The 25,897-nt window shown below is 39.8% G+C and overlaps 1 protein-coding gene across 1 annotated transcript in view; it reads right to left on the reverse strand.

Annotated features, from left to right (window-relative positions):
* LOC109393788 (kinesin-like protein KIF6) overlaps nucleotides 1-25,897 on the reverse strand; it is a gene marked incomplete at its 3' end in the record, with an annotated part of 146,162 nt that overhangs the window by 113,509 nt on the left and 6,756 nt on the right. Inside the window, exons 2-3 of the mRNA XM_019663381.1 lie at nucleotides 22,642-22,751; nucleotides 17,086-17,160 (exon numbers count right to left, since the gene is read on the reverse strand). Coding sequence (XP_019518926.1) covers nucleotides 17,086-17,160; nucleotides 22,642-22,751 — 185 coding nt within the window. The remainder of the gene's footprint in view (nucleotides 1-17,085; nucleotides 17,161-22,641; nucleotides 22,752-25,897) is intronic.

Raw genomic sequence — 25,897 nt, forward strand, 5'->3', positions numbered from 1 at the left:
TGTTCTTCAGTCTAGTTGTGGAGGACGTTGCTTCACTGGCCCAAGTTGGCACCATCATTGCGCTCTTCCCGGGTGAGGCAGGTCAGTCGCCGGCTTCTGGACGGCCACTCACACTGGCTGCTGGCCACTCACGCTGGCTGCTGGCTACACACGGTAGCCCATGGCAACCCACTGCTGCAGGGGCTGCAGCCTACACCGTCGCCGGTGACTCACAGCAGCCCAGCTCCAGGTTGAGCTGTTGTTCAGCATCTTAACTGAGGAGGGCAGTGTCACTGGCCCTCATATGTGGGATCCGAACCGGGGTCCTCTGGCGTCCCAAGCCAGTTCTTAACCAATGTGCCACTCGGCCAGCTCTAGACTGGTCATTTTTCCATGTGACCTGGCAGATTCAGTGACATGGTAAGGATAAAACAGATTGGGAAACTACAGAATCAACAATGTTTTAGTATCTGTCTTAGTGTGTTCTTAGTACCCTGAAAATTTGATTCATATTACTCATATAATACTGGTCATATAATATTATTAATCACATGGAAATTGGGAAATCTTTGGAACCATGCCTTCATCTAATATAGACACGAGACTGTTGCCATGATTTTCATTTTTCTCCTTATATTTAGAGAAGCTAATCAAGTTTTTCTGTCATATTAACATTTAGAAAATAGTTTTGGGGTTCTACTTAAGTGTTTCATTATTCTGGTGGCTTCTTTGGAAATCCAAATTTTACTGTCCTGATATAAACACTCTACCAGAAACAAGGATAGCACAGCAACTTTTGGTAACAATTTCTCCCATTAAAGAAGCAATTTCATTTCTTTAAAGTAGTATGCAGCACAAGTTTGCTAATTTTTTTTAAAAAGGTTATGTCCTAGCTGTAAAAATAATCCTGATTTTGTCTCAGTGAAAAGAAAATTTGGTGTTCTCATGATAAACTTATCAAACTTAAATCAGAAGTAATAGGAACATTGATTTTCAAAGATCCTAGTGGCTGAGAGTAAAAACAAGTTAGTAAATATACATTTGAATCTCTACAGAGTTATGAAGAATATTTCGCCTATGAATAAGAATAATTCCTAACACAAATGGCTGTGTGCCCAAATTTAAAATGAAAATACAGACACTCACTCCTAAGTGAAAACATACTGTACTTCTATTATCATTTAAATTGAGGCAAAACAGGGTCTCATAGGAGATAAATATTCTTAACAAGTAAAGAAAAATGTATGCCACTGGGGTTTTCTTTTTATTTCAACTGTTTAAGCTTTTGTAACCGTTTTTAGCATTCTGAAAGTCTTTACGGCTCTAAATATGCAACAATTATATGAACAACAGGATTTAATTGGAATGCATTGAGTGTATGGCTCTACAATGGGAATTTTATTAATTAAAGCAGATAGAAATACAAAAGCATTCGTTGTAAACAATTTGAGGCATCGAGAATCTAATTTGCCTATTGCACAACAAAGAAAAGTACAATACATTGCAGTTACGTGAATAACTGTAGTTTGCACAGGATCTACATGTTGATCTAATACCTTCAGATTTCATTCACTCCACAAATATTCACTGGGCATTTACTATGGACCAGCACCATTACAGGTGCTTGGGAATCATCAGTGAACAGAACTGAAGAAGATTCCTATCCTTGTGAATTTGACATTCTTACAGAGGAGACAGGTCATGTACAATAGACACAGTGCATAAGTAAATTATGTCAGTGTGTGCGAGAAAAAAAAAAGAAAATGCAGAGTAAGGCAGTGGGATGAGTGGTAAGGGGAAGAAGAATGGACTGCAGTTTAACTAGGGTGGTCAGGGCGCGTGCCTCATTAACAGGGTGACTTTTCAGCAAAGGCTTTAAAGACATGACAGTGTGAGCTATGTGAGCATCTCGGGGAAGAGCATTCCAGGCAGAAAACACAGCCCGGAAAAAACCCTAAGGCCAAAGAGTTCTGGGGTGTTGCAACCTGAAGCAAAGTGAGCAAAGGGGAGAATATTAGGAGAAAAACATACTAGAAGGTCAGGGCTCCTTTGTTTATAAGAGGGAAGCAGACCATGGAGGGCCTTCTGGGCAGGAGCAGTTACATTACTTGTGGGGCCCAGTGCACAATGAAAATGCAGGGCCCCTTGTTCAAAAAGAGATTAGATGCTGTCAGAGATACTGAACTATAAAGCTTGTATACCTTAAAAGTATTTTAGTACTTACAATACAGGGATTACTTATAATCAGAGGAATAACGGTATTACATGTGTAATGAAAAACTTTCAAATTGCAAAAATAGTATCTTGGTGTTCTAATTTTACCTAGCACAAACAAAAATGATATTTATTAATACGACACCTTGATTGATCATACCATTTCCCTGGTTTGCTTTTCTATATATTCATTTATTAGATCACCAAAATGTACATATTTAGAGCTTCATTTTTTAATCGATCAATAATTGAAAGCTCTCAGCAAATGTGAAATCACAAAAACTTTTTTTGATAATTTTGAATTTTGAGAAAGACCTTTCTGCTGACGCAACTGTTACAGGAGCTGTGAAGAGTATTTTATAGGCTATGACAACACTGAAATAAATTTCTGATAAAGCATTTCAAAGTATAAATTTTGGTGTATGTAAGTTGACAAATCTTGCAAAACAAGTTCTCTAAAAAGATTTAACTCTTTGGACAAATCAGTTTCATGTAAGTTGGAATTTAATTTTAAATGCAAATATATACAATGCATTTTAATGCTTCCTCTGACATCTCTGGTAACTTGTGGAGGTTGAACAAGAAACTGAAAGTAGCTTCATGATTTGTACATAATTCAAAACACCTGTTTATGCATTCTATCATTGTATCAATGATTACAAGGAAAAATTAGGTTTAAAATTGCCTTCCTCCTTAATTGGACGCTTCTGAAGCTTCATATGAAAATGGTGTCCTTTTCTGTTGAATGTGATGATCTTCAAACTGAATTTCCATTTCTAAGTCTGCGGATATTGGCTTGACAATGTCGCAACAGTTTATAAAAACTGAAAACTCTACCCTCTTTGAAGAATTCTAACAACTCCCTGATATGCTTTATTGCAATGTCCACATGTCTGCTTTTATTCTGTAATAACCTGCTGATAAAGTTTGCTGCCTGTCTAGGTGCTCGGGCCAGAGTTAACAAGAGCTGCCTCCGAGAATGGCTCTGGGCACCCATGGAACAGCCAGGTTCCCACGGCCGGCCGGCCTGGTGCTGCCCCCCCGGAAAGCCCCTACTCTCTCTCCCAGCCATTGCTGCCATAGTCGCCACCACCTCACTGGGTCGGAGTCCCAGCGTGCCTGCCCCACAGGGCCTCACGGTGTCCTGGACCATCCCCAGATGTGCAGTGCACAGCTGACCAAACCCTTCTGCATGGACGCTGCCTTCTACGCCTGAGCCCATGTGCATGCGAACTGCTGCTGGACCACGTGTACACGGCTGCTCCAGGGACCTCCTCTCCTTTGTCCCATTGGATGTGGGTTACAAAACGCAAGTTCAAAGATAAAATTATTAAGACATTCAAAACGGCAACAGCGGAGGATTAAACCAAGCATGGGGCCCTTTTCAGCGCGGGGCCCTGAGCGCCTGCACAGCCCAGGTCTTGAAGCTGGAGATGCTTCTAGGCCATCAGACAGAGCTGGGCTTTTTCACTGAATGAAACAGGGAGCCACTGAAGGGTTCTGAGCAGGGACATGACATGAGATGCTTCACTTGCAGTCACCAGTGAAGAATATAGGTTTTGCTGGCCGGCCAAGTGGCGCATTGGTTAAGAGCTGGCTTGGGACGCCAGAGGGCCCCGGTTCGGATCCCACATATGAGGACCAGTGACACTGCCCTCTACAGCTAAGATGCTGAACAACAGCTCAACCTGGATCCGGGCTGCTGTGAGTCGCCGGCGACGGCGTAGGCTGCAGCCCCTATGGCAGTGGGTTGCCATGGGCTTCCGTGTGTAGCCAGCAGCCAGTGTCAGTAGCCGTCCAGAAGCCGGCAACTGATCTGCCTTGCCCAGGAAGAGCGTAATGATGGTGCCAACTTGGGCCAGTGAAGCAACGTCCTCCACAACTAGACTGAAGAACAAAAAGGATAGCAACTTGTCTATTCCCCTTCCCCCAACTCCCCAGTGCTGTTCCCATCCCCCAATTCCCCAAATTAAAAAAAAAAAATCTTAAAAAAAAGAAACTGTTCCTTTAAAAAAAAAAGAATATAGGTTTTGCATTTCACATGACACTCAATAAGCTCCCCTGATACAAATGACATACTTGATTTAGACAGCTATCATTTTGTTTTCGGACATTCAATGCACTAAAAAGTAATTTCGAAATAAAATCCCATTGGGCAACCTACATGTATACACTTTTTGTCAGTCATACCACAATAAAACTGTGGGGGAAAAGGAATTTCTAAATCTATTCAGGCCAACATTAGGTATAAACAAAGTAGATCAAATCCACTTACACAGCGACCCTGTTTTAAGTAGACAAATTTGGTCGTAATCAACAGAAGCGGAGGGATGCAAGGTAACTGTAAGACTATGAGGGTATGCGGAGGGATTTCCACCAGGCCCCTGATCTTGTGGGACCTTCTCCTTGTTTATCTTTACCTAGGTCACCCCCTCTGCTGATTCGTGATTCCCATCCCCTAAAGTCCACAGTGATCCCTGCAGACTTCATTCATGACCTGACAGCACTTCAGTTTCTGCTGCCAGCCGTCTGCTTTGTCCAAATTTTCCCATTTCACACGGCCAAGAGTGGGACTCTAATGGCCTCAGCTCATTTCTATTTGGGAGCACTCTTAGCCCCATATCCACCTCCTAAGACATGGGCAGCTTTTGCATTGCTCCTCTTGACTGAGTTTCTTTCTTCTGATCCCAACAGCCATGGCTGCAGGTGTCCATGTAACAGGGTCACAACAGGGTTACTCCCATCCCCACTAGAAATTGTGGGTGGGACACTTTTCCTTTATCAGAGTCTGTGAGGATGGTAGGCATGAACATGACCTAACTCAACCCTTGCCCAAAATATCTTCCAACGCGCAGCTTAATATCTTTCATTCCAGTGTAAGAAATTCAGGGCCTGAAATTCCATCAGTCTTGGCCTACTTTCGGTAAACAAGGATTTTTTTACATAACAAACTTTCCTCTAAGAAAGTTAAGCCTTACTTGTAGTGCCCGATATATAGCTAGCACTCAATGCATGTTAGCTGAGTGAGTGATGGTAAGGCTTAATTTATCTAATTGTTTGCCTCTGAGAATAACTACAGTGGATGAAGATATTTTATGGACAAAAGGAATAAATGTCATTTACAGCACATGAACATTTGACAGAACATGGGAAAAGGGTGCAATCGTTAAAGGACCACACAGAGAGCGTGAACGTCTTGCCGCACAGGAGGAGAAAACCCAGGAGGTGCGAAGTGAAAGGAAATTGCCTCCTACTTTGCACACTGACCAAGGCAAAACAAGCATCTCAATTTTGACTGTCTGTGATGGTCAGGAAGTCCTAACACCATCGGATGCTGCTGAAGGGCAAACAGGCTGAGGACTGAAAAATATCCATTGATTCAGTGACATGAACATCATTGGTGAATTTAGCGCAAAGCGACTGCAAAGAAATGGAATGAAGTCCATAAATGCAGCAGTGTGAGAGAGCAATTTAAGGATCAAAGGGCTACGAAAGGACAATCTATTCTAGCCTCAGCTCTACAACCTAATTACTGGGTGACACTGCAGAAATCAATTAAGTGCTCACAGCCCCGGCTTTCTCATCTAAAATGGGAATAATAATAATAATAATATCTATCTCCCCATAGGGTTATTGTAAAAACGAAGTGAGGTAACACATGCAAAAGTTCAATGAGATTGACAAAGCTCTATATAAAATAAACAGTATTCTTGGTGTTATCAACTAACAGTAAGTAAATGTGTTCATGTTATTTAGCAAGAAGTACACTAAAAAATGTGAGCAAAAACACATGGTCAAGTATAAAAGGAAAAGCCAAACTCACTGAGAATGACAGAAATTCTGTTAAAAGAGCTTCTGCTCCAAGTAAAGCAACTTTCAAATGAGGAATATAAGTAGATCTGCAAAAGCACTAGATAAATTTATTGCTATATTTTCCCTGACAACTTAAACAACCTATTTTAAGTATGGTTGCACTTTTTGCCACAGTCAATTATAAATTCAAATAACTATAGTAAAAATTGTGCCAGTTGTAATCAATCACTACACATCTGTGTAGGGAGGATTTTCCAGAAGGCTCTGCGTTCTATTTTCTTTATATATCATTCTTTTGGAGGCTATTAAGGTGAATGATAATAACTAGAAATATCTTTGGATTACCTGTAAATGCATCCCTGAGCCCTGAGATAAATATCTATGATAAAATTGCAAACTTGTGTCTCAGGAGGAACCAAATCTAAAACCAGTCAAGGGAAAAAAATCCATAAAGAGAAACATTTGTAATTTGGTAAAATCCTGAATTGGACTGAAAAATCTTTTCCTATAAAAATATTGGTGGGGAACCCAAAACGGATGATAGCTAACACTTACTATTCACTGGGACATGTGTTTTTTCATGTGCAGTTCATTTGATCATTATGGCAAATGAAGTAGCTATTAAGGTATCATTTTCCCCTCTTACAGATAAAAAACTGAGACACAGAGAGATTCAGTAATTTCCCCAAACCCACACAGCTATTAAATATTAGAGTTGGGAGTTGAAGCATGCTTGTATGGCTCCAAAGTCCATGGTCTTAATTGATGTGTTATGCAGTCCTCCAGAATAATTTCTTTAAATAAAATGTTTACATTCCTGAAAAGTAATCATAACTAATTAATTACCGAATTTAGTCCAAACAGTTTCTGGTTTCTCTGTTCTTTTTAATTATCCTATAAATGTTAACAAGAGAGCATGAAATCAAGAGGGGTGCCCTACTGAACATGGGGCCCTGTGCCACTTATAGGTCTCACACCCACCAAGCGTCCCCTGATATTAGAAGGTACTTTGATTTATCTTAGAAATAAGTGGAGTGTAAATTACACACACACACACACACACACACACCAATTTTGGAATTGTAAATTTGTTTAGAGTGCATCTCAGATCTCTGAGAAAGATATCATTGAAGGCAATATCCTGAATACCTGTGTTAAGCTTTCTGCCTAGATCAGTCCATCTCAAACTTGCGTGTGCATCAGAATCACTTGAAGGGCTTGTTAAAACACAGGTTGTTCGAACTGGCCAGGTGACTCAGTTGGTTAGAGCGTGAGCTCTGAGCAATGGGGTTGCCAGTTCGATTCCCACATGGGCCAGTGAGCTGCACCCGAGCTGAGCTGCAGCTGAGCTGGGAAGAGTGGATGCTCTTAACAACAAGGTTGCTGGTTCGACTCCCACATGGGATGGTGGGCTGTGGGACGCCCCCCCACCCAGCAACGAGATTGAAAACGGCGACTGGACCTAGAGCTGAGCTGCACCCTCCACAACTAAGATTGAAGGACAACAACTTGACTTGGAGCCGATGGGTCCTGGAAAAATACAATGTTCCCCTTTCCCAATTTCCCAACACTGTTCCCTTCCCCAATTCCCCCCATAAAGTCTTTTAAAAAATGTATCAGCCTGCTGTGATTCAGCAGGTCAGGGTGAAACCTGTGCATCTGCATTTCTACCAAGTTCCCAGGTAATGTTGGTGCTGCTGGGCCAGGGACCATACTGAGAACCACTAGACTAGACAAAAGAACAACTATCTATCATGTTATTTCAGATTCACTGGAAAGGACTCTGTCCAAAATGTACGTCAGGTCGGAACCAAAAGTAAACCTCCTTTCACAAGACATAAAGCCCATCATTATGCATTCAGCAAGAAACGGAAGGCTACAGCTCCTAAAGGATAATCCTCTATGCACTAATTCTGTTGCTCCACAAACATTCATTGAGTATCCCATATATATACCTGACAGTTCTAGAAGCTGGGGATATAGTGCTGAACAAAGATTAAGAGTTCTTGCCTTCACAAAGTTGACATTTGAGTGGGCGGAGACAGGCAATAAACAAACTGAACAAGTAAATAATGTGTATAGTATATTAGTTGGTGCTATGTGCTATAGAGAAAAATAGAGCAAGTGGGGGATGAGTGTGGGTGAGGGCTGTGCTTTTGCACAGGATGGTCAGGGAAGGTCTCCCTGGAAGACATTAGAGGACAGACCTGAAGGACAGGAAGGTATCAGCCAGAAGAAAACCTGGGAGAAGAGAGTTCCGGGCAGACAAAACAGCAAGTGCAAAGGCCCTGAGTTGGAAACACACTTGATGTGTGTACAGAATAGCAACATTAAAAATAATAATGCTTTTAATTATTTATGAATGAGGAAAGTTTTCTACTATTCTCCAGAATTAATGGGCAAAATGACACTGAGTATGTAATTTCAGAATATTGGGAAGAAACGGGGAGAGCTCTTGTCCATACTCACTGTGCAGATAATTGCTCCATTCTGGTAGCACAGTGTTTTGACAACCCAATCTCCCATAAAGATGTAGATACAAATAATGTTGGTTTTTGTTTTTCTTTTGGACTTCGTTTTAATCTGCTTTGCTGTCAGGGTGACTGCTGAGGAGAGAAGCCAGGAAGTTTTCAGGTTCTCACTGGGAGAAATGTGGGTGTATTGTAGCAGAAGTTAGCTTGCTCCCGCCCTATCGCCCTATCAACTCAAGATTCTCAGTTCCCATTCACACAGATGGCTTCTTCATGCAAGGGCCTGTGGCTCTCTGCCCCCACACTGATCCTGCCTACAAGTTCTTGTTTAATTCATATACAGGTGAAGCTAGAAGTGCCAAGGTGTTAACACCTGAAGGCAGCACCAACCAATGAGGAACAGGGTTAGTTAATAACAAAGGAGCCTCTTTGCCCCTTCGGTGGGACCACTTTGAGGCATGTTCCTCACAGTCCCCCAGAAAACACCAGTGGGATTGAGTCCCAGCTGCCCACAGTGGTCACCTGCCCATTAACATACCTTAGAGGTTTTCTTTCCTTCCCTGTCTCACTTCACCCCACTACTGGTGCTTCCAGAGTTCACCTCCCAAATAAACTACCTTCACTCAAATCCTACCCTCAGAATCTGCTTGAGGGGGTGCCACCCTAAGACAAGTACCTTCTCGCTAAGGAGTCACATCACTGTGTGAGGGCACCTCTGATCCACTGGTCTCTTTTTTTTTTAAGATTGTTATTAAAATACAGCTAACATGCAATATTCTACTAGTTTCAGGTATACACTATAGTTATTCAACATTTATATACCTAAAGAAGTGATCACCATGATAAGTCTAACACCATCTGACACCGTACCACGCTATCACAACATTATTCACTATATTCCCTATGCTGTGTATTATATCCCTATGGCTTATTTGTTTTATACCTGGATATTTGGACCTCTTATTCCTCTTCACCTTTTCCCCCACTTTTTAAATTTTTCAATTATAGTTGACATTCAATATTATTTTATATTAATTTCATAGTAGATAGAGATTTATAAAATTTAAGAAGTGATCCCCATGATGAGTCTAGTCCCTCCCTGGTATTATACACAGATATTACCATATTATTGACTACATTCCCTATGCTTTACTTTACATCCCCATGACTATTTTGTAACTACCCATTTGTACTTCTTAATCCCTTCACCTGTTCTGCTCTGCCCCCCAAATCCCCTGCCATGTATCACCCTGATAAATCTAGTGCCCATCTGTCACCATACATATTACAATATTGTTGACTATATTCCTTATGCTGTACCCTACATCCCCATGACTACTTTGTTACAATCAATTTGTGTTTCTTAATCCCGTCCCCTTTTTCACCAACCCCTTAAACCTCCCCTCCCATCTGGCAACCATCAAAATGTTCTCTGTATCTATGAGTTTGTTTCTGCTTTGTTTGCTTATTTTGTTCTTTAGATTCCACATATAAGTGTAATCACATTGCACCTGACTTTCTCCGACATACTCCACTCAGCACAATACCCTCCAGGGTCCATCCATGCTGCCACAGATGGCAAGAACCCATTCTCTTCCATGGCCAAGATATATTCCATTGTATATAGTATGTACCATGTCCTGTTTATCCATTCACCCATCGACAGACATCCAGGCTGCCTTGAATATATGGATGCACACATCCCCTCCAAGTAGCACTTTGGATTTCTTTGGATAAATACCCAGAATTGGGATTACTGGGTCCTTCTTTGTCTCTTGTTATAGCCTTTGTTTTAAAGTCTATTTTATCTGTTGTTGCTACCCAGTTTTTTTTTTTAGTTTCCATTTTTATGAAATATCTTTTTCCATCCCTTTACTTTCAGTTTGTGTGTGTCTTTCAATCTGAAGTGAGTCTCTTGTAGGCAGCATATGTATGAGTCTTGTTTTCTTATCCATTCAGCGCCCCCTTATCTTTTGATTGGAGCATTTAATTCATTTACAATGAAAGTAATTGTTGATAGATAATGTAGTTATTGCCACTTTTCATTCATATTTTTTATCTGTTTTTTTTTGTTTGTTTGTATGTTTTTTGTCTAAAAGAAGCCCCTCTAACATTTCTTATAATACTGGTTTGGTGGTGATGAACTCCTTTAGCTTTTTCTTGTCTGGGAAGTTTTTTATCTGTCCTTCGATTCTAAATAATAGCTTCATTGGGTAGAGTAATCTTGGTTGTAGGTCCTTGCTTTTTCATCACTTTGAATATTTCCTGCCAATCCCTTCTGGCCTGCAAAACTTCTGTTGAGAAATCAGCTGGTAGTCTTATGGGAGCTCCCTTGTAGGTAACTAACTGTTTTTCTCTTCCTGCTTTTAAGATTCTTTGTCTTTAACATTTGGCATTTTAATTATGATGTGTCCTGGTGTGGGCCTCTTTGGGTTCACCTTGTTTGAGATTTTCTGTGCTTCCAGGGTTTGTATGTCTATTTCCTTTACCAAGTTAGGGAAGTTTTGTCTCATTATTTCTTCAAATAGTTTTCAATTCCTTGCTCTCTCTCTCTTCTCCTTCTGGTATCCCTATGATGTGAATGTTGGTATGCTTGATGTTTTCCCAGAAGCCCCTTATACTCTACTCATTTTTTTCGATTCTTTTCTCTTTTTGCTGTTCTGATTAGGTATTTCCTTATCTTATCTTCTAAATTTCTGATTCAGTCCTCTGCTTCATCTAATCTACTGTTGATTCCCTCTAATGTATTCTTTATTTCAGTCATTACATTCTTTGTTTCTGACTGGTTCTTTATGTTTTCTATCTCCATTTTTATGTTTTCTCTCTCTTTGTTGAAGTTCTCCTTGAGATCACTGAGCATCCTTATAACCAGTCTCTTTGTAGAGTGGCCTTAGTAGTAAGTGTCCTCTGGGGCCCAGTGGCGCAGTCTCCTTGGTCACCTGAGCCAGGTACTGCAGGTGTGTGCCTTGTGTGGGTTGTGTGTGCTCTCCTATTGTAGTGGAGCCTGAGTTGCTGTTTGTATGTCAATAGGAGGGATTGACCCTCAAACTGATTGGTTGTGAGGGCTGGCTGTGACTACAGTGGAGGAGCTGTGCTGCACGTGCTGACCCTATGGTGCAGGATTCACTTTAGCAGGGCTCTGGTGCCTGTCCAGTCTGCCATTTGGGTGTATCGTCCTTGGAGGCAGCCGGGTGATGCTACAGCTTGTTCCAAAGCTGGCCACTGGGCATGCCATCCCTGAGGACTTCTGAAAGGGGACCAGCCACAGGCCAGTTCAACCACTGCCTGTGCCCTGCCCAGGGCCATCTGGCATGAGGCACAAAGCTATCCACAAATAGTCACCACCTGTTCTGGGCTTGGAGGTGCCTGGAGAGGCCAAGTTGCAAACCGAGGTTGGCTGCCACTAGTGCTGAGCTTGGGGCTGCTGAGGAAGGGGCACAGGACATGATGAAGCCAGATGCTGCTTGTTTGGGTTTTGTGAACCTTTGAGACATTTTAGGAAAGTCTGACGCATGAGCCAAGACAGGCCATTTGTATGGAAAAGCCACTGGAAGCAACTTGGATGTGCCTGAGAGTGGGTGGAGTGGGGTCTCAGAGAATCACCAGAGTCGGGTAGATGGACAACAGTGTTCGCCAGGTTAATGGAGACTCGGATATGGCAGCCACCTGTGTTAGAAAGCCGGGAGTGGGGAGGGCTCTACAAAAAAAACAATGGATTCTGCCAGCACTCTGTCTGGAAAAAAGTTGTCCCTCTAGCCCTCACCTTGCAGCCCCAGACAATTAATTTCCTCCCCATTAGTCCCTGGCACCTTTCAAGCTGCCCTAGTGCTGAAGCTCAGAATCCATCAGTGAGTAAGTCCATGTGTGGGCCCTCTAAGAGGATCACCTGGGACTCTAGCCTCCTTCTGTCTCACTTAGTCACAATCTCCGCTGGTTTTCACAGCCAGAAATTATGGGGACTTCTCTTCCCAGCACTGAAACCCTGGGCTGGGGAACCTGGTGTGGAGCTGGGACCCCTTGCTCCTCTAAGGCAGGGGGACCTCCGCAGCCAAGATATCCCTCCCATTTTTTAATGGTCACATGCAGGTGTGGGACCAGCCTGTTCTGAATTTCTGCCCCTCCTTCCAGTCTTGAGGAGGTTCCTTCTGTAAGTCCTTAGCGATAGGACTTGGATTCAGGTAAACTTCAGGCGATTTTCAACGGCGGTTGCTCTGTAGTTTAGTTGTATTTTTTTATGTGGTCATAAAAGGAGGCAAGCACAGCATTTACCTACTCTGCCAACTTGACCAGAAATCCCTCTTATTGTCTTTATTTAACTAATGCTTTTTATTTTACCCAGTGGTTTTCATCACTTATATATGGTCTGTAGAGAACTCATAGTCTCTACAATCAAATCACTTCATACAACTCAGGACATGTTTTAGAGGTATTTCATCAAAGGAATTACAAATAACTTTAACTTGTAGTTATTACCACAAAAATGACAGTATCATATAATTTCTTGATTGGTCATTCTTAAGAAGAAACATCCAGAATTAGACTCATTTCTTTCCCTACAATAGTAAAATCCATATTTCAAATGTGCATCATTAGTACAATCTATGCTTATTAGATGGATTGCTGTTGCTTTCTCCAAATTCACTAGCTGTAACAGGTGAAATGGCAAAATTATTCTATTCTTTAAGATCTTGGTGGAGTACCTTAAGGTCATCTTCTTGTATAATTTCATGCTTTTAAGCTGATATGTTTTCCTGTTTTTAAACACAAACCCATGTTTTCAGTTGAAAATGCAATTTTAAAAATGTTACACTTGAAAGTTAGTATAATCACAAAAGCCAGAAATGTAATGTTATCAGGAAATTCAATGTAGCAGGAAATGGAGCCAAGCATAGGTACATGTTTATAAACAATGCATCTGGTGAAATGAAATTGTGGCCAGAAGTTGAAAAGATCAGGAGGAGCCAATGCTTTTTTTTTTTGTAATTCCGTGGTAACCAGTGTTTTCTGCTTGAAAGCCAACTTTGAGAAAAACAAAAGTACTTACTGGCAGCCATGTTTTGGTGAATATCAAATAGGATTAGTTTTATTGAGTCCCATGGGGGAGCAGTTCTAGTCTAATAATTTGGATGACCTAATTTACTGAATAGAAGAACATCACAGAAAAAAGATGCTAAAATTCTCATATCTGGGAATATTAATATATTATTTGGAAATAATTATAAAGTTATAGGAAGCTACAAAGACAGTAGAGAGTGGTTCTGTGTGCCCTTCACCCAGTTTCCCCTAATGGTTACATCATGCATGACTATAGTATATTACCAGGAAACTGATATCAGTACAATATGTGTGTAGAGTTCTACGCCATTTTGTCACATGTGTTGATTTGAGTAAACATCATTGCAATCAAGATGCACAACTATTCTATTGCCACAGAGATCTACTGATGTTGATATTTGACCAGTTTGAATGAAGTATAGAAACCTTACTTCCCTTTCAGTAATTTTCCCCTCTCATTTATAATTATCATCAGACGATGCTTTATTTTTTTGCTTCAACAATCAAACATAATTTTTTTTTTAACTCAAGAGGAGGAAAGTTTATTTTATTCATGCATATTTTTGCTCTCTCTGTTGTTCTTTCTCCCTTTTTAATGTCCTGAGATTCATTCTTTTTTCATTTCTCTTCTTCTCAAGAACTTTCTGTATCTCTCCTTTTAGGGGGGGGGGGTATGCTGGCAACTAATTGTCTTAGTTTTCATTTGTCTGAAAATGTCTTTATTTCCCCTTTATTTCTGAAGGATAATTACAGTGAATATAGGATTCTGGACTGACAGTTCTTTTATTTCAACACTTGAGAATATTCAGCTACTTTCTTCTAGACTCCATGATTTCTGATGCAAAATCTACTATAATTCACATTGTTTTTTCTCAATAAGTGAGGTATCATTTCTCTCTTATTCCTTTCAGATTTTTTTCTTTATCTTTAGTTTTCTTAAGTTTGACTATGATTTGTCATGGAGTGGATTTCTCTGAGTATATCCTGCTTCTTGGAGCTCTAGGTTTAGGCAATTTGCCAAATTTAGGGGATTTTTTTCAACCGTTATTTCTTTGAAAACTTTTCAACCCTACTCTCTCTCTCGTCTCTTTTGAGACTCTGATGACATGAATGTTAGATCTTTTGCTATAGCTCTCACAGGTCCCTGAGGGTCTGTCCCTGACTGGGGGAAGACAGACAGACAAAGAGAGAAATTTTAGATACTGAGAAAAACACAAGTAAGTTTAAGTACCTGAATTTGCACTACACAGAGGTGCTGACGTACAATGGACACCTTGAGAGAGAAAACAGGAAGCAGCAGCAACAGCAAAGAGTCAAACCAACACACAGTAAGAAAGGGGGAAAGAAAACAGAGTATATGATAAATGGAAAAAATTTGTGACAGGAAGAATACCTCCAAACACCATTACAGTAATCATAATAAAATCAGGTGAAAGTAATCAATTAAAGATCAGGGACCCTGAGTTTGGCTAAAAAAGCAAAAGCCAGCCACATTTTCTTTACCAGACCCATACTTAGAAACAAAATGTCCCAGGGCAGTTGAATTAAGAGACTGAGAGAAATAAACCAGATAAAGACTAACAGGGAAAAAAAAAAGAGCAAAAATAGATCAGCAAAAATGGACTGCAAGGAGAAAAGTATTAAAAAGGACCAAGAGGAATGTTTCCTTTTGATGAAAGATAGGATCCACCGGGACCAACTTGGGCCACCTGGATAAAAATGCTCTTGCCTGTCATTTTTCAAATCTTGACATTATTGGGTTGGGTGTCTTTATAATTCAGTGAACAAAACAAATCCCCAGCCCTTCACAGAACTTTTGTTCTGGTGGAAAGCAGACAGACAAAAAATTAATAAGTAATCAAACCATACAGTATGCCAGATGGTGATAAGTGCTGAAAGAAATAAAATAGGGAAGGGTGACAGGGAGTGCAGTTTCAATAGGATAATAAAGGAAGGTCTTACTCAGAAGGTGATAGATGACCAAAGACCAAGGGGCTGAGGAAGCAGCTACACAGATTTCTGAAGAAGACAATTGCAGGCACAAGGCACAGCAAGAGCTGCAGGGGGAAGTGGGCTCAAGATAGGCGAGGTAGTCAGCAACGGGAGGAAACACAGCTATCCATGAAAAAGAAACTAAGGTTCCCTCCCTGGATGATTTTAGTGAAGTTTCAAAATAAAACACATGAGATCCACCAACTGAAAAATGACATAATGCAAAAGATTACTACAAAGAAGAGAATTTTAGAATGTGTGACATCCAGTCTAGGAGACCTGAATTTAATCTAAAGACACGTTATTGGGTTGTGGCTATAACTAAAATAGTGTAAGCCTACTCAATTGTATTTTACCCACTGTGAAGGAGGACTGTATTAAAAGAGAAGGGCTTAATTAACAAGTTTGGGGATTTAATGTACAGCATGGTGATTATAACTAATAATACTGTATCATTGACTTGAACGTTGTTAAGAGAGCAGATCTTTAAATGTGCTCACCACAAAAAAGAAATGGCAATTATGTGACGGAGCTGAAGGTGGTAGCTAATACTATGGTGATAATCATTTGCAATGTATAAATGCATCAAATCAACACGTTGTACATTTTCCACTTATACAATGTTATGTGTCAATTATATTTCAATAGAACTGGAAAAAAGAGAAAAGGGCTTGGTTTGAGTAGGATTCCTAAAACAGGAGTTTGAGAGACAAAATATGGCAATGTGTTTCATGCAATGTTTCTGTGAAAGGGTATACTGAAAAATGGGTTCATTTAGCAACTACCGTTTTCATTTTAATTGTAAGGATAGATGTATCTGGGGATGATGAGGTCATTAAAATCACCCAACTGATTTCAGGATCAGGAAGTAACCCCACTCAGTAGTAGTTTCCCATATAGATTCCATATAAGAGTAGAGCGTGCATATCAAAGGGCTGAGTGTCTACTCCCGAGGAGACTTCGCCAGTGTATATTCATAAAATGGCATTCTGATTTATTCAGTATTCTTGTATGAGTCTGGTTCTAGTCATTAGCAGCCTGGAACTATCTGGATATACAGAAACAAAAGGGACCTAGAAGCTAAGGACCAAGCTTTGAAATATAGTTATTACACTGCGGTAGAGTCGGTCAGTCATTTTTAGGCCTCCCAGGTGTCACCCATACCTAGTACTTCATCCACCTAACCATATGTTTCAAACATCATACTAAGAAAGGGCACTGGACTTAACAGTTAGAAAACCATCTGGGACTCTGCCACCACTAACCACCAACCAACCCTGAGCAGTGCCACTTAATTCTCTCTGATCCTCAGAGATCCACGGATCTTTAAAATGGAAGTAATAATAGCTATTCTGTCTATCTCACTGGCTTGTTTTGAGGCCCAGAATCTAAATCTAAAACAAACAGCTGTATGAATAAAAGGTACTAATGCTATCATCATTACATGCCCTGCCGCCTGAGGATATAATTGATATACTGAAGCATATTACCACAATTATCTGCGAATTGAAGACAAGACGAAAAACCACTAACCCAGTGAACAAAATATAGGAAATCCTACCTCTCAGCAACTGGTTTGGCAATGTTTTCAAAAATGGTCTCTTGGTTTGCATCTTGATCAAAAATCCTTTGAAATCTGAAAATGTGAAAACAGTAATTATTTAAAAGCTGAGCCTTCAAACACAATTGTTGGATTAATATTTTTTTTGTTTTCCTGACAGCTTTGTAAATTACCCCATATTTACATCACTGGCTTACCTAACCCAACACAATGTTGGCCCTGTGGTCCCAGCCACACTGCACTGTTGTAACACAGTATACAAATGGTGGGTAAACAGTATTGCTTTGACAAGATCTGCACAATAAATCCCTCTGAAAAACTGCAGCAGCTTTGAACCAAATAATAAACTGTGTGTTTTTTAGCTCTCAAGAGGAACAGTGTCTGCATTTGGCATCCAATTCAAATCTAGATAAGTGCATGAAATGGAAACCCAAGAACAGGATGTAAACAGCCAAAGAACTTCTGATGTCTGACGTGTAAAGAAAGAACACAGCTGTGAAATGTATGATTATTGAACATGGCTTTAAATTTTTGACCTGCAGTTTATTTTCCATTAGTTAGGCACTGCATCCTAGTATCAGCTACTTAATTCTCAGGAAAGTTTGTTTCACTTTGTTGATTATGAGTCAAAAGTCAAAAACAAATTAAGATAGACCTGCAATGAGAAGTCTTTATCAGATTGGCAAGGCTAGGGGCGTGGGGAGGTGGAATGGTGTCAATTTCACTCTTCCTGCAGTGGCATTCTGACTTCGCTTAGTACAGGACCACAAACACAGCGGAATACCAGGGGGAGAGGACACACAACGTATTATTTTACAGTGTGGTAAGCTGCTACCAGCAAATATGTCCCCCATTAAAACATCATGCAGAGAGAGAGGGAGAGGGAGAGGAAAAGGGAGAGGGGGAGGGGGAGAGGGAGACGGAGAGAGGGAGACTGAGAGGGAGATGGAGAGAGGGAGACGGAGAGGGGGAGACTGAGAGGGAGACGGAGAGAGGGAGACTGAGAGGGAGATGGAGAGAGGGAGACGGAGAGGGGGAGACTGAGAGGGAGACGGAGAGAGGGAGACTGAGAGAGAGAATATAGTATATAGGGTAAAATGTTAACAATTGGTGAATCTCTCACAAAAACATAGGAGAGTTTATTGCAGTATTCTTCCACCTCTTCTGTATATTTAAAAGTTTCAAATTAAAAATTGGGGGGAGGGCACTTTAAAGCAAAACCTTTAAAACAAACATATTGAGGGCATCCTGAGCAGCTTTCTGGGTCGCTTAAAACCTTTGGTCTGTGTGTCGGCTTACACAGTGAATTGGGTACACATTCAATTAAAGCAGAGACTACATGAAATGTAGGATTGTTTTCACTTCTGAGGCATTCAGAAGGATGCCGGAGCTGGGTCAGAACTGTAAAATGGAATGAAATTCATTGTCTTTAATCAACATCAACTTCAAAAGATCCCCATAGCTTACCAACCTCCCTTTTGAAGAAGCAAATAATGAAACTGCATACAAAGAGAGATTGTAAGGCGCTCTGGCTACTCCATCATTGTGCAGGCAAGATTCTATTTTACAGAGCAGTGTTTACGGCGCATGCCCAGAACACTCCACAAACCCCACAGGTGCACTGGAGCTTCGGATATGAACACCCACCCCTCTCAGGGGACATGGCTGCTCAGTGCCTTTTAGAGCCCTGCTTCCTGTGATATCTGAACACAGATCCAGCCGTGCTTTTGAGGGTGAGGATGACAAGGCTGATAAGATTCTTTACCAGGTTGATGATGATTGAGTAAATCAAGAGCCATTCCCAACCCCACTTCCCCAAGTAACGGGAATTTCGTCTACTACCATGTGAACCAAAGAGATGGCAGGGGGCTCAATAAATCATACAATGTACATTAAACATCAAATATCATCATCCCAAAATATGTTATTTTATAAAATGTAGTTGCATAGTAATCTGAAAAGGCATTCTGATCAGCTATCCCCTGAAAACCACTGAAGAGTGAAACAGAATCATGGAGTTTAACAAGTTGAGTCTAAACTTACAGAGGAAGAAGATGCTTTATCCCAGGGAGATAAAGCAATTTACTGGAGCAAATCAATAAAGAACCTTGAGACATAACTTAGCTTTCCTGATTCCTAATAGGTCCTTTTTTTTTTTTAAAGATTTTTATTAAAATATAGCTAACATACAATATTATATTAGTTTCAGGTATACACCATAGTTATTCAACATGTATATGACTAGAGAAGTAATCACCATAAGCCCAGCAACCATCTGACACCGTACCACGGTATCACACTATTATTGATTATATTCCCTATGCTGTACATTACACCCCCATGACTTATTTGTTTTATACCTGGAAATTTGGGCCTCTTTTTCCCCTTCACCTTTCCCCCCCTTTTAATTTTTTCAGTTAAAGCTGACATTCAATATTATTTTACATTAATTTCAGATATACAGCATAGTGGTTGCACATTTATATAATTTAAGAAGTGAGCCTCCTGACTAGTCTAGCACCCACCTGGAACTATGCATAGTTATTACCATATCATTGGCTATATTCTCTATGCTTTACTCTACATCCCCATGACCATTCTGTAACTACCAATTTGTACTTCTTAATACCTTCACCTTTTTCACCCTGCCCCCAACCCCCTCCCATCTTGACCTCCATAAATCTAGTACCCATCTGACACCATACCTAGTTATTATAACGTTATTGACTACATTCCTTATGCTATACCCTACATCCCCATGACTACCGTGTAACAACCAATTTGTTCTTCTTAATACCTCCCCTGTTTTTCACCCGCAAACCCCCTAGAAGGTCCTTTCATTTATTAGGAGGTTATGTATGCTTTTTCTAAACTCCATTTCAAATTTGGCACATGTGATCTCTTTCTTTCTACCCCAAACTGTTTGTCCTGGTCTTCCTCATCCCAGTAAATGACAACTCCATCCTTCTAAAAGTTCAGTCCAAAACCCTTAGGACATCCTTGACTCTTCTCTTTCCAACCCATCAGCACACTCCGTCATCTCTGACCTTCAAAATACATCCAGAATGCAACTAGTTCTCAACATTTCCACTTGCTGCTACTCAAGCCCAAGCTACCAAAATGTCTTGCCTGGTCTCCCTTTATTTCCTTACAGTCTAGTCTCTACATGTTAGCAAGGATGACCCTGCTAGAACGGGAGGTTATTTCATTCTCCTGCTCAGAACTGTTAGTTACCTTCCCCCGGCACTAGGAGAAAAGCCCCGTGTGATCCGGCCACTCTGCGGCCCCGTTAACCTCCTGCTTCCCTTCTCCCCTTGCTTGCTCTCCTCCAGCCGCACACGTCCCTTTTCCTCAAACAAGCCAGGCATTCTCCCATCTCAGGAACTTTGCTCCTGTCATATCCTAGGCCTGGCATTCCCATCCCTCAGGTATTTGAATGTCTGGCTTCCTTACCTCCTTCAAGTTTTTGTTCAAATGTCTCCCTCTGGTACCCCTTCCCTGACTGCCCTGTGCAATACTGTAACCATCCGTCCCCTCTGCTGCCTTGCAGCCCAGCACGCCTCAGTCCCCTCCCCCGCCTTATTTGTCTCCTTTCTGACACACATTTCACTTATTGATCGGCTTGTCCATCTCCTTCCACTGAAATGTAAGCAGGAGCCATGAAAACAGCACACAGTGGATGGTCAATAAATATTGAATGGATTTTCTTGGGAGAAAGCGGCCTTTAAAATGCTTAAATATTTATCTCTGAACATATGTAAGTTAAATAGTTTATTAATTCCTTTATTTAAAATGCAAAGACCAATATTTTTAATTCATAGATTTAGAAAGAATGATTAAGAGATTTAAAAATAAGCAAACAGCACGTTTACAATAAGCATATGTTTAAATACACTCTGTTTGTGTCTACATAATGTAAAAAATACTTCTGAAAGGGCCAACAGATAGAGACATGGTCAATCATTTCTTAACAGTCAAATAGAATCACGCTGAATGAAATGTTTTAGCAAATTGTGGCTTTGTAGAGACTGGCCTAGGCCAGCTGTCATGAGGTCATAGGTATGTAGTGTGCTTACGTTAGTGGGAGGATGCTTCCTTCAGAAAAAGTAAGTCATTTATTATAAGGCTCCTCCTTAAAGGACAGAATGAAAGATAAGGGGGAGCCAAAAAGACAAGGTGAGGACCACCTCCACATGCAACCCGTGCTAACAATCCTGCTTGTACTTAGTGTGAATGGTGGCCCAAGAAGATGGGGTGGAGGTGAGAGGGGAGATAGATACCTGAGAGACAAAGGATAGAGTTGTGAAGCCCGGAGAATCTTTATGAGACAAACAAATAAGAGTAAACTAGAACAGAGAGAGAGAGAGAGAGAGAGAGAGAGAGAGAGAGAGAGAGAGAGAGAGAGAGAGAGAAGAGACAGAGAGAGAAACTATAAAAAATATCTGGGATGGTTTTATTTAAAGGGCCAGGGCAGGAATAGTCTCCAAAGAAGGACTATATATAACACAGCCTAGAGAGAAATGCAAGAGAGCAATTAGGATTCCTTCAGCAGAACCCAGAAATCCACTACTAAGTATGGGCCACAAATCAAATGTGAGTGTAACTTAGGCTCAAACTTCTCCAAAAATCAAAAGTGGGGATTAAAGGAAATGATAGAAACTGAAACTGGAGAATAAAGGCCGTATGAAATAGCCATAATCCAAAAACTCAAGGCCTGGCTACTGGAAGAGTATTTGGACCAAAGGCACTGAGGACGATCCCGGGACGGCTGTTTGGTACTTTTCACCTAAACCATACAGTGCACCACTGTCCAAAAAAACATATAATGCAAAAACAGAAATGTGAGTATATATGTCATTTAAAATTTCCTAGTAGCCATAATTTTTAAAGTAAAAAAAAAAAAGTGAAATTGATTTTAATAATATATCTTAACCCAATAGATGCAAAATTTTATCATAATATGGAATCAATATGAAAAAATTCTTGAGATAGCTTACATTCTTTGTTTTTTCATACTAAGCCTTCATAAATCTTTGATATATTTTACACTTACAGCACATCTTAATTTGGACTAGCTAGTACATCTCAAGGGCTTAAGAGATACCTGTGTCTGGTGGCAGCCATATTGGACAGCACAGCCATGGAGGGTACGTATGTACACATGAGGTCCATATGTCATTTATGTATATAAAGAAGGCTCACCAGTACAGCACACAGATTGTCCCTTAAGTTCTTATCTGTAATACAGTTTAGTCATGTATTGAACTTCCTTTAAGTGCTAAACCATAGTGGACCAAGTAGGAAAAGGATAACACAGACGTAGTAAAGAAAGCCTGTGACCTTGGGATATCACAGTGGATACAGATATACACCCTCTTTTCAATGTCGGGCACAGCAGTGAAAAGACAATGTGCATTCCATCTACTAGGTGAGATAGAAAATTGTACTACATTCTCCCCAAGAAATAATACTAATGACTTCACAGTGGATATTAACGCAGTATGAGAGTTAGTTCAATAGCAAAACAGATATGAAGAGGAAGGAAGAGAAACTTACTTAAATTTGTAGCTTTCTCGCTTATTATTCACAAATCCATCTGCCAAGTCACGAGGTAAGATAATTTCCAAGCTAGGTATTAGTTTTTCATCTTCATCTATGGAATAAATCTGCAAATGTGAAGACAACAAATGAATATAAAATGGTAAAATAGCTAAAACTATGACCATGTTATTATGATGTGCTTTATAATGGTATAAAAATTGTACTTGTAAGATAAAAAGTCATAACATAGTATAATGTGGATAATTTTCCTCTTTGCATTATGTACAGACTCAGATAAATATATGGAACTGAACAAGAGTTAAAACCTAAATCAATGCTCTATCAAAACTTAGATCCTCTCTGAATGATCTAAGATTCAAATTTGAGCATTTGAGTGTCTTTTCTGTTGAAAAATTAATAGATCTGAAATCAACATGTTCTCTAAATATTGCTTTGAAATTATGTACCAGAAATTATCATTTTACTACAACCAACAAGCATTTCTGAGCATTTACAAAATGTTAGACATGAAGATAAAAGGACTAGGTCTGAGACTTTTCAGAGGGTTCATAAGAACACTCTAATTCAAGTTATGTTCAAAGCCCAAGTTTCCATGAGACATATTCAGGCATTTGATAAAAGACATATGGTTTCAAAGGACACATATAATTCATGTCTTTGATGTCATTTTCAAGGTTGTCCTCCCAGCTCAGCCACTAATTAGCAAACGACCTAGGAAAAATCACTTAGCCTCTCTAAGCTGATATGGAAACAAAGGGTCTTAACCAACCCCCTTACAACTATAATATGCTCTGATTTTCTTCTTGGTTACCTGCTCTTTTATTCATTGGCCAGGAAAATCAAGAGTTGAGCCTATAAAGAGGTCATGCAGAATAAATAAAAGTGTAAGATTTGGTGTCCAAAAACCTGGGTCCAACACCAATCTCAATTTACCAGCTGTGTGACCAGCCACCACTTTCAGAATCTCAGTTCTTTAACATAAAATGAGGAAAACAGAATTGCCTCCCTTACAAGACTGCTACGGGGATCAAATGATGTCATGGAAATGGAAGCATTTTGTAATGCACCATAAAAAATGTTAGTCATTAGATTTAGGGGTTTTTTAAAAAGACTTCTTGTCTTTCACCAGGAAATAAAATTCTTTCTAACAGGTAATACTTCCTGTCTAAGACCCATTTAGATGCTTGATTATGGGGGGAAAAGTCACATTCTTAAACAAGTAAAAGCCTGCCTAAATCTCCAGAAAGCCTGAATAATTTTCCTAAGCAGATTTTTATTGAACTCTCTCATTTAAAATGTGGAGAATTCATGTAGAAAAGCCATTCCATAAAATAAATTTGTTTCTAGAAAGTACTGGCATCAGGTCCAACACTTCTGGCTAGGTTTTCCCAAGAGACATTTAAAACTTATATCCTGTAGGGCACTATATTAAAAAAAAAAAAAAAAGTTAATGCCTAAACAGGTGAGTGAAAGGGGTGTGTAAGATATGAAACATACAGGAGAGTTGCTACACATTAAAAAAAAAAATCTGTAACATTCAGTGTTCAGAAGACAAAAAGGACCAGGGACTACTCGTAGAGTAGGAGCAGTGATACATCACCATTTTCATTAAGCCATTCCTTGAGGCATTAAGAAAAGTCCCTAACAACCAGAAAACTTGTTTAGTCTAATAGACTGGCTTTCTACCCTTAGTCATAAAAGTATTTGAGATAGAGTAGTTGTTTTTTTTTTAGGATATAAGACAATTAGAACTAATGCAAAGATGAATATGAAAAATATACAAAGCACTACACAAATGAAAAGTACTGCCATTGTTAAAATTAGGATATTCTAACTTATTAATCTATGAATTATTATAATTTAATTTATAGTGCCTTAAGGAATAAGATTAATAAAGTAATGGAATCATAAAATGAAGAGGAAAGAAAAAAATACCTTGGAATCATTCTTGGTTTAATGCTACAAGCAAGCAGTTCCAGTCAGAGAAACAACTACACAATCTCTGGGGGGGCAAAAAGATAGGATGCGAAAAGTGGGTATTCTAAGGGAGAGCAGGGATACACTAACTGAAATTGTGTTCATCTGTGTTCTCTTATTTTTGTATGTGGCATAATGTTGCCTCTCGGTAGGAAATCTGACATTAGTAAAACAGAATGACACCTAAAAATACTTCCTCGAGTACCAAACAATCGCTCCACAGAATCTCACCAAAGAAATGCAAAAGGAGGCATGCTAAAATACCCAGACAGCAGTAGAGGGGTTACCAGAGGGCAAGGGGGAAGAGGGGTTAGTAGAAGAGGGGGGAGGGGGTCAGATATATGGTGATGGAAGGAGAACTTACTCTGGGTGTTCTCCAGACTATGTATTATAGACTATGTATTATAACATTGTACACTTGAAACCTACATAATTTTACTAACCCGTGTCATCCCAATAAACTTAATAAATAAATAAATAAATAAATAAATAAATAAATAAATAAAATATCCAAACACTGCATTTCAAGAAAACAGAAAGTTCAATATTAAATCAATGATTCTCCATCAACCCCCCCCCCTCCATCCCAGTCCTGCCTCTACCCATCCTCTTACATCACCTCATCTAAGAACCTGCTTCTGACTGTCGAGTCTATGTAGATAAGTTCCATATTTTTAGCTAAGAATCTGAGGTGGGAACACTTTACAAATAACATACTTTTTACATATGATGCACTTTTAAAAACCTTCTTGTAAGTGAATGTAAGAGAGGAATTGGGAAGATACCCACGGTTCCTTTCTACACGGCTTTATTCCTTTAAAAAAAAAAAAGGCTAATTTGTTTTTGGAGTCTTCTCATGTATCTCCTAAATGTTATTCCATGAGTAAAACAAACATGTGGTGATGATGACAAAGACACTATATTCTCATGTTTTAAATACATAAATTACTTGAGGCAAATGCTAAACTATGAGATGCTAAATTGTTACATTTATAAACATAGTGTAGAGGTGTAGATGTGAGCTATAGATAAAATATTACTAATAAGAGATCCATTCCAAGCACTGATGAATATGACCCAGACTGCCCTTGCCTAAACCCTCACTTTGTGAAGCACAAAGGTTTTGTCTGAAAAGCCAAGTGCTTTGGAATTAAAAAAAAAAAAAAATTCTTCACTAAAATTAGGGTTCTGCCACTCACAGGTGGGTGGGTGTCTTGGCCACATTAATTAATCTATTTGAGACTCAGTTTTCCAATCTATAAAATGAGGAAAA

This window comes from Hipposideros armiger, unplaced genomic scaffold (genome assembly GCF_001890085.2).
Source record: "Hipposideros armiger isolate ML-2016 unplaced genomic scaffold, ASM189008v1 scaffold_389, whole genome shotgun sequence".
Taxonomy (NCBI): domain Eukaryota; kingdom Metazoa; phylum Chordata; class Mammalia; order Chiroptera; family Hipposideridae; genus Hipposideros; species Hipposideros armiger.